The 16,143-nt window shown below is 38.9% G+C and overlaps 1 protein-coding gene across 6 annotated transcripts in view; it reads right to left on the bottom strand.

Moving 5' to 3' along the window:
- LOC139530540 (roundabout homolog 3-like) overlaps positions 1–14,183 on the bottom strand; it is a 297,879-nt gene extending 283,696 nt beyond the window's left edge. For 5 of the 6 annotated variants that reach the window (XM_071327104.1, XM_071327095.1, XM_071327055.1 and 2 more), the window contains exon 1: positions 13,557–14,183. In XM_071327104.1, coding sequence (XP_071183205.1) covers positions 13,557–13,719 — 163 coding nt within the window. In that variant the 5' untranslated portion in view covers positions 13,720–14,183. The remainder of the gene's footprint in view (positions 1–13,556) is intronic. The other variant, XM_071327073.1, reaches the window with a different exon arrangement.
- Between the last annotated feature and the right edge of the window lie 1,960 nt (positions 14,184–16,143).

A 16,143-nucleotide genomic window follows, 5' to 3' on the forward strand; every position in this document is an offset into this window, starting at 1 on the left:
TGCATATTGAGACATAATTGGCACACACACAGCACACAGCACACAGCACGCATGTACACACACACACACACACACACACAGGTGAACATGTTGAATGAATGACCTGGCTAGATATGGCTAGGTGAAAATACTGAAGGGGAGCACACTTGACCTGAATGTGCAGACAAATGGCCACATTAGCACAGAGACTTGTACATACACACAAACACATCCCTAATCAGAGCACAGGGATTGAAACTCCCACAGAGCCAGGGTTTTAACACTGAAAACCATTTCCTCCACACTATAGGGTTCTATAGGATCCATTCACTATCAACCTGAGGATATCTCTGAACAGGAAGTATTAACATTCGTTAAATCACATAGGCATAGGAGGCCCTAACAGACAAGTTTAGCTGTTGTAATTATTTTGTGTACATTCAATGCAGTCAGTGAGCAACTGAGCAATGAGTGATTATATGAACTATACAGACTGACATGTGCGCACACACACCAGGTGAATAGAAAAAAATTAAATAAGAATAATTCAGGACACATTTAGATGTGACAAGGCAATGAGACATTAACAGACATTCAGAGACATGACTTATAAGACATTCAGAGACTTTTTAAGTTTAAAAAAATACAAAACAAGGAATTTTCCCACCCCGTTTACATTTGTGAATATAATATTTGGCCGGGAGAATAATAATGTTAGTAAAATAGTTCTGATTGGATAAGGATAAGCATAATGCCATTTAACCTCATCAAAGGTAAACATAGGTCATTTTTGAGATTTTATACACAACCGTTTATGAATTTCAAGCCATAGTTTACTAGAATGCCAGCATGAAAAAATAAATGCTTTATAGACTCTAAATCAGAGGAGCAAAAGATCCAAGACATTTTGTCAAAATTGAACCTTTTATGCAAAAAATCATTAACAGAGTAGATGGAAGAAAATATTTTTTAATTAGTTTCTTTAACTTTTGGGATAACTACACATTTAAGGTAAAATTTAGTAGCTTTTGACCAAAGCATGAGTTGGTCACTTCCAACGCAAAATATTGAATTATAATCACCATTTTTTTTTCACTAACTGCAAATAGTATCCACTTATTGTTGCATATTTTATCCAAAATGTTCAAGTCATTAATTTGCAAACTTGGAAAAGTGGGAACAACCTCATAATATAACAAAGTGTTCTTAATAAGTCCAAGTAATGGAAGTGGAATTGCTTTGCAAACCTTAATATATTCTCTCTGAGATAGATATCATTTCAACCATTTAATCTCAAAAGTACCCACTAACAACTCAAAATCAATAGCCTGTAAACCTCTATGATCATAGTCTTTCAATAATTGACATTTTCAAATATAATGAGATTTATTCCTCCAAATAAATCTAAATATAACAGTATTGACTTTGTTGATGTTATTAGAAGGAAATTCTAGATAAACCATCAGTCTTGGTCAAAATAATATGACCCGAAATCGACATATCACATTGCAGCAAATTAATTAAAGAGACTCTTATGGAATTAATTATACTATCAATGTGTAAATATTCTCTATCAGAAACATTTTTAATTTGAAAAATTCCTAAATATTTAACTTCACAGGTATGGAGACCATGTTCACGAAGTAACAGAAATGAATTGGCATAAGATCACATCTGTTAAGGTTGAGAGTCAATCCAGAGGCCATAGAATGTTTCTTGATACTGTCAATAGCCAAGGAAATAGCCAAACTATCCTTTAGGAAATGGTCATTATCATCTGCAAATTGACTGATATTTATATATTTACCAAAAGTACATATCCCTTTTATTTGTTAAGAAATAAGGCTAATAAATCTGTGATTAAAAGAAATAAAAGAGGCGAGATTGAACAACCTTGTCTAATTCCTTTAGTAATAGAGAAACGAGGGGATGTTCCATTGCTCATAGCCACCATCATTATACATCATCCTTATCACTTTACATAAATTCTCCCTAAACCCAAAAGTAGAGATAGTTCTAATAAAACTGTTGTGCTCTAAGGTGTCAAATGCCTTAAAAAAATCAAAAACAATGTAAAGCCATTTTCTTCTATGTAATCACTGTAATCTAAAATATCTATTACCAATTGTATATGGTTATGAATATTCCTTCCTTTAATGAAGACTGATTGCGTTTCATTGATATCATCAAGGCCTTTTTTCAGCCTATTAGCATAGAAATGGGCTAATAACTTATAGTCAGTTGCCAACAACGTGATTGGTCTCCAATTGACCAAATAAAGAGAGTCCTTCTTTGGTTTGGGTATAAGAACTATTAGTCCCTGTTTCAAAGAATGAGGTAAGATAGCGTTAGCAATACCCTCTTTGGAGACCAAAAGCAATAATTCTCTAATATCAGGCCAAAAATGTTGATAGAACTCAGGAGTCAGGTCATCCAGTCAAGGAGACTTGTTTAATGGCTTGGTCCAACTCAGTAATATCTATATCAGAATCACAAAGTTTCTTAAACCTTTCTTCTATAGACTTAACACAGTTACAAACTGAATCAAAAAAGTACTATAGGAAGAGTATATTTCCTTATTAATCACTTCAAGATCATCAGACATAGTATCACTAACATAAATTGATGAAATACTATTCCTAGTCCGCCTTCTTTCTCCAAATTAAAGAAATATTTTTTTTCCCCTTTCTCAATCCATTTGGTCTTTGAGAGGATGAAGGCACCCTGTGTCTTATTGTTGTATATGTCGTCCAGTTCACATTGGCATTTTGCAAGATCAGCTTTTTCATCATCATTTAAATCAAGTTTATTGCTCAGCCTGTTAAAATCAACAATAATATCTATCTGCTTGGAGAATATTTTTTGAGCTAACATTTTACCACTACTGATGGCAAGACAGCGAATTATGAATTTAATCATTTCCCATTTGCTAGTAGAAGAAAGAGCAAATTCGAGACAGGTCACTCTGAAAAGATTTTTAAACTGTAAACAAAAACACATTTTTTTTTAAAGAAAAGAGTAACATTTCTAGTATGATTTTAAAAACATCTTGTCGTTATCTAGACAAAAAGAAAGAAGGATGGAACAATGGTCTGTCAGACGAGCTGAAGAAATACTACATTCACTGACACGATTCAGAAGATTGGAAGACACCAACCAATAATCAATTCTAGATTTTAATTGTCTGTCTCTCGTTGTAGTTTTAAACCAAGATAAATGTTTTTAAGTTGGATTCTGAGAACGCCAGATATCGGAAAGTTTCAAGTTAGAGCAGAAATTAAGAATTAAGTTATTAAAACAATGGCCTGAATGCCTGGTGGGATACCTATCGATCCAGTCACCAGGAGCAACATTATAATCACCTCCAACAATAATGTTATCTGTTGAATATTTGGTTTTAAACTCAGTTAAAACTTTGCTAATAGATGTTAGAAGAATATTGTTTATTGACTGTATGTTATTATGACCATATATATTTCCCAATATGTAATGTGACTCTTTATACTCATAAACAATAGTTATCCAGTGACCCTCATCATCATATTTGCGTTCTAAAACTGTACCTGAAAAACGTCTGAAAAGTTTTGCCACACCAGCAGAATGAGATGAGCCATGGCTAAAAAATTATCTTGTTACCCCATTGTGAAGTCCAAAATTGTAATTAAACATCTGAGGAATATGTCTCTTGAAATAACAAAACAATTGGACTTTAATTAATCTTTATAAAAAATTAAAATAGACTTGCGTTTTATATTGTTGCATAAAGCCCTGGTGTTCAAGGATAAAAAGGAAAGCAAAACGTCGAACGAGAAGAATATCAGAGAAAAAAATTGTCTACAATAAACAAACTAATAGGTTGTGGAATAACAACACATCTTATATTAATAGTTTACATATTAAATTGAACTCTAAATCTTAAAATAAATAAATACAGCTCTGAAGGCTAATCAAGTCATATGAAAAAAGACGTGGAGATTTACTTACATAATATCGATCTTGAAACAAAATGAAATGAATAAAACCTGAATGATAGCAGGCCAACTCGTAGAAGAGCACCAATCAGTCAGTGACTTAGCGCCACTGCGACCATCAATGACAGCAAGCCCCTCGTGAAAGAAGGCTTTTATTTCCCTGCGTCTTGCCTCATCAACCTATGGCCATAGCTTCGCACGGGTATCCCTGTTGTCTTTGCTCAAATCTTCTGCAAAGCAAATGCTTTTCTCCCTGCAGATCGGCGCCAGCTTCGCAGCTCTCCACACCTCATCTCTCACATTCCTCAACACAAACAGCATGATGACCTGTCTGTGTCTGTTCATCTCCTTTCTCTTGTCCCCAAGACAGTGTACAACATCTATTGTGATGTTCAGGGTGAGCAGGGGGATGTGGAACAATCTTCCCAACAATGTCGATCACAATCCTTCTGATAATCTCACCATCATTTTCAGGCAGCCTGTTCAGTCTCAGCCCCCGTCGGCACTCATTATCTTTTGTCAGGGCATCAACTTTCTTTTTCAATAGTTTCACATCAGTGGTGATGCATTAAACTCTGTAGTTTTGGAAACGTTTGCAATCGAGAGGGTATTTTTATGAATCCTCTCATCAAAGCCATTCAGCCAAAAGGCTTGGTCTGCAAATTTCTTGTTTAAACCCTGGATTGCTGCGAAGATGGCGTCATTGGTGATAGGCTGGGGTGGTTGAGTCTGACCGGCATCACTTTCTTGTAGTCTCTTCAGGTTGGGGGGTTTCAAAGGGGTTATTTGAACACCTGTACCGAAGACGAATTCCTCCGACCTCGGTACCGTTTCTTCTGGGGGAGTGTCAAAATCCTCCATATAGTTGACAGTATCAACCTTGGTTACAACAGCTCCCTCTACATTTTTGCTATCTTTCATCTCAGCTAACTTTTTTAGCTAACTCTGATTTCTTGCTAGCTAGTCTTGGCTGAAATTGCTCCACAAAGTGGAAAAGTGATGTTCAATAAACCACTTAACTAATTGAATGAAAAATTAACACAGAGTTGAAATGTAACTTTAACTGTGTTTGTCGTCAAACTCAAATTAGGTCTTGAATTCAATTTAAAGCTTTCAGGAGCTCAGTTTAAATGTGACCACTCACTCTGCCATGTTGCCCCCCCGCGCACACACACTCACATGGCAAAGCTCAAACTATTTCAAATACCTAATCCTACTTCCTGAAGGTCATGAGAACAACCTCAAAATAATAAATAATGTTCTTGAACAATAATAGAAAAAAGCAGTCAAAAGCCAAAGTCTAACATACATAAATATTAATTGTGTGCCTCCTCAAACACAGCTATCTCTGCCCACAAAAGTCATTCCATGCCTCCAACTATGATTGTCCCAGCATCCATATAAGAACATCAGTCAACAATGCGTAAACCCAACAAACCCAACAAAGCCATTGAATCGTGGGAGCAGTAGTCTATGTGCGATAAAGGGACTGGAACTACAAAGGCAGAGAGAGGGAAAATTGAGGAGAAAAATACTGGTTAGACTATAGCCTATCCCCAGTAGTCCACTATAGACTGTTAGAGTCAATTCACCATTATTTCCTGGATTTGTTATTGAGCAGCATTGATTTTCTCCCCTACTGTCGATGAGGCTCCAGGGGTACCCTAGCAGCCAATCTGCTCTTTGCCCCGCTATCGAGTTTCTCGCCTGGGCACCCTTAGCTTGGCCACCCCCTAGTACTCCAGTCCTGGCTTGAATAACCAGTGGGAAGGAAAACAGAAAAAGAGATAGCGGGAGAGCGGGGCATCTTAAAGAGGAAGACCCATGATAATTCCTTTCTTTACATTCCAAGGATGAAGCCCACTAGACCAGACAACAGTACTGCTGCATAGGTCCATAAAGATTTGTTGACACACCCTAAACTTCAGCCCTTCTATACCCGTCTTTTAATTAAAAATATATATATTTATATTTTTTAGTGGGTAGATCAACTTTAATATTGTATATAGATTGTAGCTTCCATCAATTGGGGCTGCAGGTAGCCTAGTAGTTAGAGCGTTGGGCCAGTAACCAAAAGGTTGCTAGAACAACTCCCCGAGCTGACAAGGTAAAAATCTGTCGTTCTGCCCCTGAACAAGGCAGTTAACCCACTGTTCCTATGCCGTCATTGTAAATGGGGATTTATTCTTAACTGACTTACCTAGTAAACTGGGATATGACTAAAGAGTTAGAGTTAACAAAGGTTAAAAAAAATGTAATTGTCTGCATCACTTTCAATCCCCCATTAATTTTTTTGCAAATATATATGTGTATATATATATATCCACCACCGGTGAAAGGTTGAGGGTCACTTAGAAATGTCCTTGTTTTTTAAAGAAAGCACATTTTTTGTCCATTAAAATAAAATCTAATTGATCAGAAATACAGTGTAGACATTGTTAATGTTGTAAATGTATTGTAGCTGGAAACGGCTGATTTTGAATGGAATATCTACATAGGCGTACAGAGGCCCATTATCAGCAACCATCACTCCTGTGTTTCAATGGCACGTTGTGTTAGCCAATCCAAGTTTACCATTTTAAAAGTCTAATTGATCATTAAAAAACTATTTTGCAATTATGTTAGCACAGCTGAAAACTGTTGTGCTGGTTAAATAAGCAATAAAACTGGCCTTCTTTTGACTAGTTGAGTACAGAGGCCCATTATCAGCAACCATCACTCCTGTGTTTCAATGGCACGTTGTGTTAGCTAATCCAAGTTTACCATTTTAAAAGTCTAATTGATCATTAAAAAACAATTTTGCAATTATGTTAGCACAGCTGAAAACTGTTGTGCTGGTTAAATAAGCAATAAAACTGGCCTTCTTTTGACTAGTTGAGTATCTGGAGCATCAGCATTTGTGGGTTCGATTACAGGCTCAAAATGGCCAGAAACAAAGCATTTTCTTTGGAAACTTGTCAGTCTATTCTTGTTCTGAGAAATGAAGGCGAGAAATTGCCAAGAAACCAAAGATCTCATACAACGCTGTGCACTACTCCCTTCACAGATAAGAGCAAACTGGTTCTAACCAGAATAGAAAGAGGAGTGGGAGGCCCCGGTGCACAACTGAGCAAGAAGACAAGTACATTAGAGTGTCTAGTTTGAGAAACAGACGCCTCACAAGTCCTCAACTGGCAGCTTCATTAAAAAGTACCCGCAAAACCCAAGTCTCAACGTCAACAGTGAAGAGGCAACTCCGGGACGCTGCCCTCCTAGGCACCTTTTGTCAATAGGGGGAGCTGTTAGCACTATTTCTTTTTTTACATTTCCAAATTAAACTGCCTCGTACTCAATTCTTGCTCGTACAATATGCATATTATTATTAATATTGGATAGAAAACAATCTCTAGTTTCTAAAACCGTTTGAATTATGTCTGTGGGTGAACCAGAACTCTTTCTACAGCGAAAATCATGACAGGACATGCGAAGGTCTGAAAACTAGGCTCTGATCTCGGATCAGTTTAAAGGTCTGTATGTGCCCTATGGGTTGAAATGAACTGCACCCGCCTTCCCCTGGATGTCAGTAACCAATGAGAAGTGGAATGGAGTCTCTACGTATTTCACAGAGTTCATAAAAGGCCATGGAGTGACATGTCCGTTCTTTTGGACCCTCGTCAAGGCGCAAGAGAGGACATCAGAATGGCATGCTCAAAAGCTCCTGTTATCGGCCTAAGATATATCCGTCTGTGATTTAATTCGATATAGGTGTTAGAAACATCATAACGAAGTTATTTTAAACCGATTTATATCAGTTTATGCGAGTATATTGCTATTTTTGGAATTTTCGTGGTATTGCGCTTTGAGGATTTGGACATGTGTGTGCCACGTAGCTATTGTTAGCTGCTAGTTCCGAAGTTGAAGAGGACATTTTACAACAAAGCAACGATTCTTTTGGAGAAAGGACACCTTGCCCAAGATTCTGATGGAAGCTCGTCCAAAAGTAAGAGCTATTTATGATTTTATTCCGTATTTATGTGGAAAAATGTAAACGCATTTGTCGGCCATTATTGCGGCACTAGTCTGGCTGTAACGCACACTGTATGTCTAGTAACGTTAATTTTAAAAATCTAAATCAGCGGTTGCATTAATAACCAATGCATCTTTCATTAGCTGTCCAACCTGTATTTTTTTAGTCAATCTAATCGATAAATAATCGTAAACTTAGGTGCCTTTCCAAGATGGCGCGGGCCAGAATGCATGCCATGTTTTGACAGATTACATTGCATAACCACGATTTGTGATGCTAAATATGCACATTTTTGAACAAACTCTATATGCATTGTGTAATATGATGTTACAGGACTGTCATCTGAAGAATTCTGAGAAGGTTAGTGAAAATATTAATATATTTTGGTGGTGATAACGTTATCGCTCTTTTTGCCTTGAATCAATGCTGGGGTGATGTTAGCTCATGTGGTATGCTAATATAACGATATATTGTGTTTTCGCTGTAAAACACTTAGAAAATCTGAAATATTGTCTGGATTCACAAGATCTGTGTCTTTCAATTGCTGTACGCTGTGTATTTTTAAGAAATGTTTTATGATGAGTAATTAGGTAATACACGTTGCTCTCTGTAGTTATTCTAGTCGCTTTGGTGAGTTTTGTGATAGTGGCTGCAATGGTAAACTATGATTTATACCTGAAAAATGCACATTTTTCTAAAAAAACATATGCTATACCATAAATATGTTATCAGACTGTCATCTTATGAAGTTGTTTCTTGGTTAGTGGCTATATATATCTTTAATTAGTCGAATTAGTGATAGCTACTGATGGAGTAAAAAAGTGGTGGAGTAAAAAAAGTGGTGTCTTTTGCTAACGTGGTTAGCTAATAGATTTACATATTGTGTCTTCCCTGTAAAACATTTTAAAAATCAGAAATGATGGCTGGATTCACAAGATGTTGGTCTTTCATTTGCTGTATGCTGTGTATTTTTCAGAAATGTTTTAGGATGAGTATTTTGGTAATTGACGTCGGTCTCTGTAATTATTCCGGCTGCTTCCAACGCTATTTCAGATTGCAGCTGCAATGTAGAACTGTGATTTATACCTGAAATATGCACATTTTTCTAAAAAAACATATGCTATACCATAAATATGTTATCAGACTGTCATCTTATGAAGTTGTTTCTTGGTTAGTGGCTATATATATCTTTATTTAGTCGAAATTGTGATAGCTGCCCATGCAGGAAAAAAATGGTGGAGAAAAAAAAGTTGTGTCTTTTGCTATCGTGGTTAGCTAATAGATTTACATATTGTGTCTTCCCTGTAAAACATTTAAAAAATCAGAAATGATGGCTGGATTCACAAGATCTGTATCTTTCATCTGGTGTCTTGGACTTGTGATTTAATGATATTTAGATGCTAGTATTTACTTGTGACGCTATGCTAGGCTATGCTAGTCAGCTTTTTTACTGTGGGGGGTGCTCCCGGATCCGGGATTGGGAGGAACTAGAAGTTAAAGAAAAAAATAAGCAAACACATTTGGTGTTCGCCAAAAGGCATGTGGGAGACTCCCCAAACATATGGAAGAAAGTACTCTGGTCAGATTCAACTAAAATGTAGCTTTTTGGCCATCAAGGAAAAGCTATGTCTGGCGCAGACTCAACACCTCTCATCACCCCGAGAACACCATCCCCACAGTGAAGCATGGTGGTGGCAGCATCATACGTGTGGGGATGTTTTTCATCAGCAGGGACTGGGAAACTGGTCAGAATTGAAGGAGTGGCGCTAAATACAGGGAAATTCTTGAGGGAAACCTGTTTCAGTCTTCCAAAGATTTGAGACTGGGACGGAGGTTCACCTTCCAGCAGGACAATGACCATAAGCATACTGCTAAAGCAACATCCCAGTGGCTAGATGTGTCAACCTTATAGAAACATACCCCAAGAGACGTGCAGCTGTAATTGCTGCAAAAGGTGGCTCTACAAAGTATTGACTTTGGGAGGGTGAAAAGTTATGCACACTCAAGTTTTCAGTTTTTTTGTCTTATTTCTTGTTTGTTTCACAATGAAAAGTGTTTTGCATCTTCAAAGTGGTAGACATGTTGTGTAAATCAAATGATACAAGCCCCCCAAAAATACATTTTCATTCCAGGTTGTAAGGCAACAAAATAGGAAAAATGCCAAGGGGGTGAATAATTTCGCAAGCCACTGTATGATATGTCGGAAAGATTCAATTATAAATTCCTCTGTTCTAGTAAAAAATAAGTTATCATCCAGTAGACTTTGATTCAATTTCCAATATCCTCTCCCACGTGGAAATTCAGTAAGAGTAATGTATATGCCAATTATCTGATGGTCCCACCATTCTATCTCCTATCAACACTTTTATAACCTTAACTTCCTGTCTTTGTCTTTCACTGGCTCTATTACTCTCTAACTTGTCTAGTTTCCGTTGTCTTACACTTTAATCATTTAGCAGACGCACTTATCCAGACTTACATGAGCAATTGGAGTCAAGTGCCCTGCTCAAGGGCACATCGACAAATTCTTCAGCTAGTCGGCTCGGGAATTCAATCCAGCACCCTTTCGGATATTGACCCAACGCTTTTAACCGGTAGGCTACCTGCTGCTCAGGTCTTGGCAGGTTTAGTAGAACAAGGACTATAACATTGTTACTCTGTGATGCTTCTCTCAGTTATGTAGGCACACATGGCAATATTGATATTGATCTGTAAAGCTATAGTTTTCTTAGAGACAGTCTCGGTCATTTACACTCTCAACGTATCAATGCAGCCTGTCGAATGATTGCTAGAACCCGATTGGCTTTCAGCTCTCATACTCAAGCTCAAACGAATCGCCACATTGAATATGAGCACATTTGAACAAGAGGCACATCTAATAAAGTCTTCAGATAGCATCTGCAACGCTGACATCAGTCAATCCCTCTGCAATAGATTATTTGGCCTCTGCTGTCGGCACAATACTCCCTCATTGTGCTGCTATAGATCTGAGGAGTGGACAGTCTCTCCATATCTATCTGCACTCCATTAGGGTTTTGTGATGAGAGCGATGGACAGAGGGAAGAAAGAAAGGGGAGAGAGAGAAAGAAAGGGATAGAGAGAGGATATAGACTCAGCTTTATCAATACACGCCCACCGCTGAGATAAGCAGATTATCGGGAGACTGTATTTCAAAAGCAAATTTACATCCCACACATTTGCCTCTGAAATACACCCCAACCCCCACCACCCCCGCACACTCAAAACAATACACACACGCGCACACACACACGCACGCTAACCCTCCCCACACCACTCTCTGACTCATAACCATCACGCTGCAGTGCCATGCTGGGAAGCAGCTGGATATTTTACAAACTGACCAGGAATTCAAAAATATTATTAGTCAAGCTGTCAGAAGTGTTCAGAGAAGGGGGAAAGAATGGATAAAAAAAGATTGTGTAACTAAAAAATGGATAAAAAAAGGATGCAAAAAAAATGAAAAAGCAAGCAAGAAAGAAAGTCATATCGTTCATTACATTAACTGCAATGATAAAAACTGCTTCAGTCATCATCGGTCAACAGCAATTTCTCAACTCCCCTGTGTAGTACTCAGAATACAGGAGACTGCAACTCAACTCAACCATAACATATGATATAGCCTATACTGTATACCTGACCATGGGAAGCCCATAACCTTGAGTGCCAAGGCATGAGTGGAGGTGTGTGTTTGTGTGTGTTGGCCAGTATTACAGTATTGATTGGAGCGCTGCAACATGCGGCCAGAGCAGGGGAGCTCATTAGAAAAGTAGCAAGGTAAACACACCCCTCCCTCCACTTAACTCCTCCCCAACTCCCCCTGCCCATTCCTCCCCATCTCCTATCTATACAGAGTCATTACAGGAGCCAGAGGAGCAGGGCACAGCAAGAGCTTCCCATTACACCTTCTTCCTAGCTGCCTGCTGCACATACACACACACACACACACACACACACAAACAAACACTCATACAGACACCCACATATATACCACCAGCATATACAAGCACAAACACACCTGCACTCTAGATATAAACACACAGACAAGATCTCATCCTAATTAACAGATATGCAGAGACTTATTAGACTTTCTCAAATACAGACACACTCTTCTATTCTTACAATGATATACAGTATGTATATACCTTCTTTAATCCAGAATCCTTTTCAGATACTTACATTCACACACATATCCAGACCAATACACAAACTCTCAGAAACAAGCAGATATGCACATGTGGACAGTTAAACTGGTTTAGACAAACACACCAAATGTCAACAGTGAAAGTCACCAGAGAAACATTTGATCTAGAGAACGATGCTCAAAGGAATAAGTTGCTCATAAAAGCAGACATTTAAAGCTTGAGACGCTTTCACAGCAGACACCAGACAACGGACTCTACTGGAGAGAATAAAAGTGTTCTGGAGCTAAATGTGTTCCCTTAAAAAAAAACAGATGTCATAGTAATTGTCACCAAAACTGTCCCCTCGCAGCACCTCAACAAAAGCATTTTGACATCCTTTGCACATTTATGTGCTTCATATAACAAAGTGTTCAGTTCATCAAAAATGACTTGTCAGCTCTCCTCACGAAGTCCCGTCATGGCAGATTTTGGAAAATATGCCCTCAAAAGATGTTTATGAAAATATAGGAATAGGAATATAGGAATATCACAGTGCAACTGATGTTGAATTGTGAATAAGTCTACTAAAGGCAATGCATCCTCTTTCTTTGCTGTAGGCAGGGAACCTCTCTCATTTCAACTTGTCTCACTGCACTTGAAATCATTTACAAGTCAATCTATTCATCATGACTAACAAATAACAGCTAAGTTCACATGAGACCGCAAAATGAAATACCATTTCATTTTCAAATATCAAATACATTTTCAAATTCCCATGCGTCAGTCAGCAGACCTAGGGATGTTCTCTCATGCCAACTCTTCTTAATTCGTTCTCCTTTCACCTCCCTCTCTACACTCAAATGAACACTTAAGAGAGCCATACCTATAGAGGTTAGCCAATGAGAGTTGAAAATGAAAGTCAGAGAGTCATTCTTTGAAATAAATGAACTTCAAGTGTCATTTTATAGCTTTACACCTGCTTTCATGAGAACTATTCTTACTTCACCCTTCTTCTCCTCGTTCTACACTACACTATTACTACATTACAAAGCCCCACACACACAGCACCTTACGTACAACGATCAACCTTTATGGCGTCAGTCAGTCATTCTTAGCAATTAGACAACAGAGAGAAACATCAGATAGGTGAAGTGTCAGTGGTCCACTTATTACTTGTTTTGTTATCACTCAAAAAAGCCCCACACATACAGCACCTTATACAATCATAAAACTTAGAGCATCCAATCATTGAAATAAGCAGAGAGAAGCACCATTGAGAAGCGTCAGACAGTGGTCCACTCACCATTGAAGCTGGCTTTACATATGCTTTTACGATAACACCTCTAACTTCTTCTTACTACCACTCAACAAAGCACTCCACATGTAGCACCATACATACGATGTAAGACAGCCGGAGAGAAGTACAATTGAGAAGTGTCAATGCAGTGGTCCACTCACCATTGAAGCTGGAGGTGAAGTTGCCCCAGTCCAGCTGCAGAGTGGTGTTGAATGAGGGGATGGAGGAGAGATTGAAGAGCAGCTCGCTGCTGTTGGACGGATCTCTCAGGGTGTCTGTGAATAGGTTCATCTGGAGCAGGGTCTTGATCAGGTAGCGCAGCATCTTGCCGCTATAGCTGTCAAAGGGGGGTCCTCTTCTATCTGTCCGTTTAGCTCTATGAAAGACTCTATAAGCAACTCTCTGGCTCCCACTCTCTCATTGAAAGAAGTGTTAAATGAGGGTCCTAAATGTATTATGAATGTCAACTTATTCCCAGTGCTGGATTCAATGGTAATTCAGCAAAGTCTTCCACTTTTGAAAAACAGTCATTTATAGGTAAAAGTCTAGGGGTTGGAAGGCAGAAAGCAGATAAAAAGGGCAAAAGAAATGTCTCATTAACTGTCAGGCACCGAGGGTTGTCACGTTGTGGGGTACCACTCTATCTATTCTTCCCTTTCTTTTCTTCTCCTCCTCCGAGCACATCGGATTGTTTCCTCCTGCTCTCCTTTTGTTCTGGAATCACATAACTTCACACGGCGTCCGCCACCACACAAAATACACCTCGCCTGTGTGAAAGAATCTAGCTTCTATCTGATGACCCGTCGGATTCGCTGCTCTTTTTTTCACCCCTCCCTCTTGCAGCCTGTGTCCCTCCTTCCCTCTCTCTCTAGCCCTCCCTCTCCCTCTCTCTCTCTTCCTATCCCCAAGCTTCTTGGAATGGTGTGATGGGGTCCCGGGGGGTCCGGGGTAGAAAAGGAAAGCAGGTGCCGTCGGCAATAAAAGTTTAATTATTGGATTAATAATCATCCCTGGAGCAAGGAGGGGAGAGGGAGAATACACTGTCACTGTCTTAACACAGCACGGGACGTGCGCTCACACACACACATACACACACACACACACACCAGGCACAGATACACACACACACAGGCACATATGGTCACTCATAGATGAACACACACCCACATGCAGAAAAGAAACAAACATGAACCGACACTAACGCATGCTGTCTGCTACTGTTTATAATGTCGACCTTTCAATGAGCTGGAACACACCCACTACTCCTATCTGTGACTATTACTTAGTATTTGTATATATTATATTCCAAACAATGTGTTCAAAACATGATTTCCTTAAGAGTGAGAGCAGTTGCAGGTCAGACTAAAACACAGTTAGTTCAATTGATACATGTATGATTTATGACTATGCTGCGTTGCGTCTATGAAATATGAGAAATCATTGCCAAACACAATTTCATTAATCCAGAACTGATTTGTATCTCTTCATTGGGCATCCGGTGAGGTTATTGCAATGGTGCTACAAATCTAATTTCATAAGTGTACCATTTATATACAGTATTCAGCATTTTTTCAGATCAAATCATGTTTCATGACACTTTTGTCATTATGTCATCACTTTTTTTGCGATTAAAACGTCTAGGGAAGGTACAACAAAAGGTGGACACATGCTGGTGGTTGGTCAACAACACAAGAGGGTGTGGCATCAACTGTCATTTCATCTCGCTATGTGAGACAAGAGCAGATGTCTTCTCATTTAGTAAAACTAAACTTCAAATAAGAGAGTGTGATTGCTTTGATGCAAACCTGAGCTGCTACAGAACAAATCACTGTCAATCTGTTTTATAAGACAGAAAGATATGATTTAATATGCCATTACAGATCAGGTAAAATTGAATAAGACTGCTGGTGAAAAGGAAGGGGTTTGTTTCTGAAGAAATATAGGACTCCTATTTAGAACTGTAGGTAAAATAGTGTCTAAGATTACTAGTGAAATCGTAGACACGATGGAGGATCCCTGAGTATACAGTCTATTGTAAGCATTACATGCATCATGGACCTGCATGCATGAATGTGGGCTTGTGGATGTAGGAATGTGGATATCTACATATGCATGCTGTGTGTGTCTGCGTATTTGGATGCTTGTAAGAGATACTGAATATATACGTGTGTGGGCCATATACGTGTGTGGGCCATTGTATCTGTCAATGTGTGCATGTGTGTAATAGTGCATTTTATATCCTTACATTAGTGTGTGCATGTTTCTTAATATGTGTATCTATGTATTTACGATATGATATACTTTCTTGTATATTTACATGGAAATTCATTTTGTGAAGTCAGCATACAAAAGTTACACATGCACAACACACTATAATACATGCAGTACATAAAACTGAAAAGTTAGTGCACAAGTCAAACATATTCAAAGTGTGCATGTGGGTAGTGTGGATATAACAATTTGTGTCACGTGTATGGACAGTGTGTATGTGAATGTGCATATGTGCATATGTGCTGGGTGGTCACGGGTGGTGCAGCCCCCCCCCCCCCCCCCACCCCGCTGACAGCCTCAGTGTGACTCCTATTAGCAGAGCCTGTCTCCCATCGGGCCCCTGTCCTCCCGCTCTATCTTGGGGACAATGGGACCCATCCCCGCTACAAAGTTGGCATGACGACCCCCATCCTGCACCCTTTCCCGGGGAACTTTCCGGAACCCTCATTTTAAGGGGTCTTCCAATCATGGGGCAGC

This window comes from Salvelinus alpinus, chromosome 1 (assembly GCF_045679555.1).
Source record: "Salvelinus alpinus chromosome 1, SLU_Salpinus.1, whole genome shotgun sequence".
NCBI lineage: Eukaryota > Metazoa > Chordata > Actinopteri > Salmoniformes > Salmonidae > Salvelinus > Salvelinus alpinus.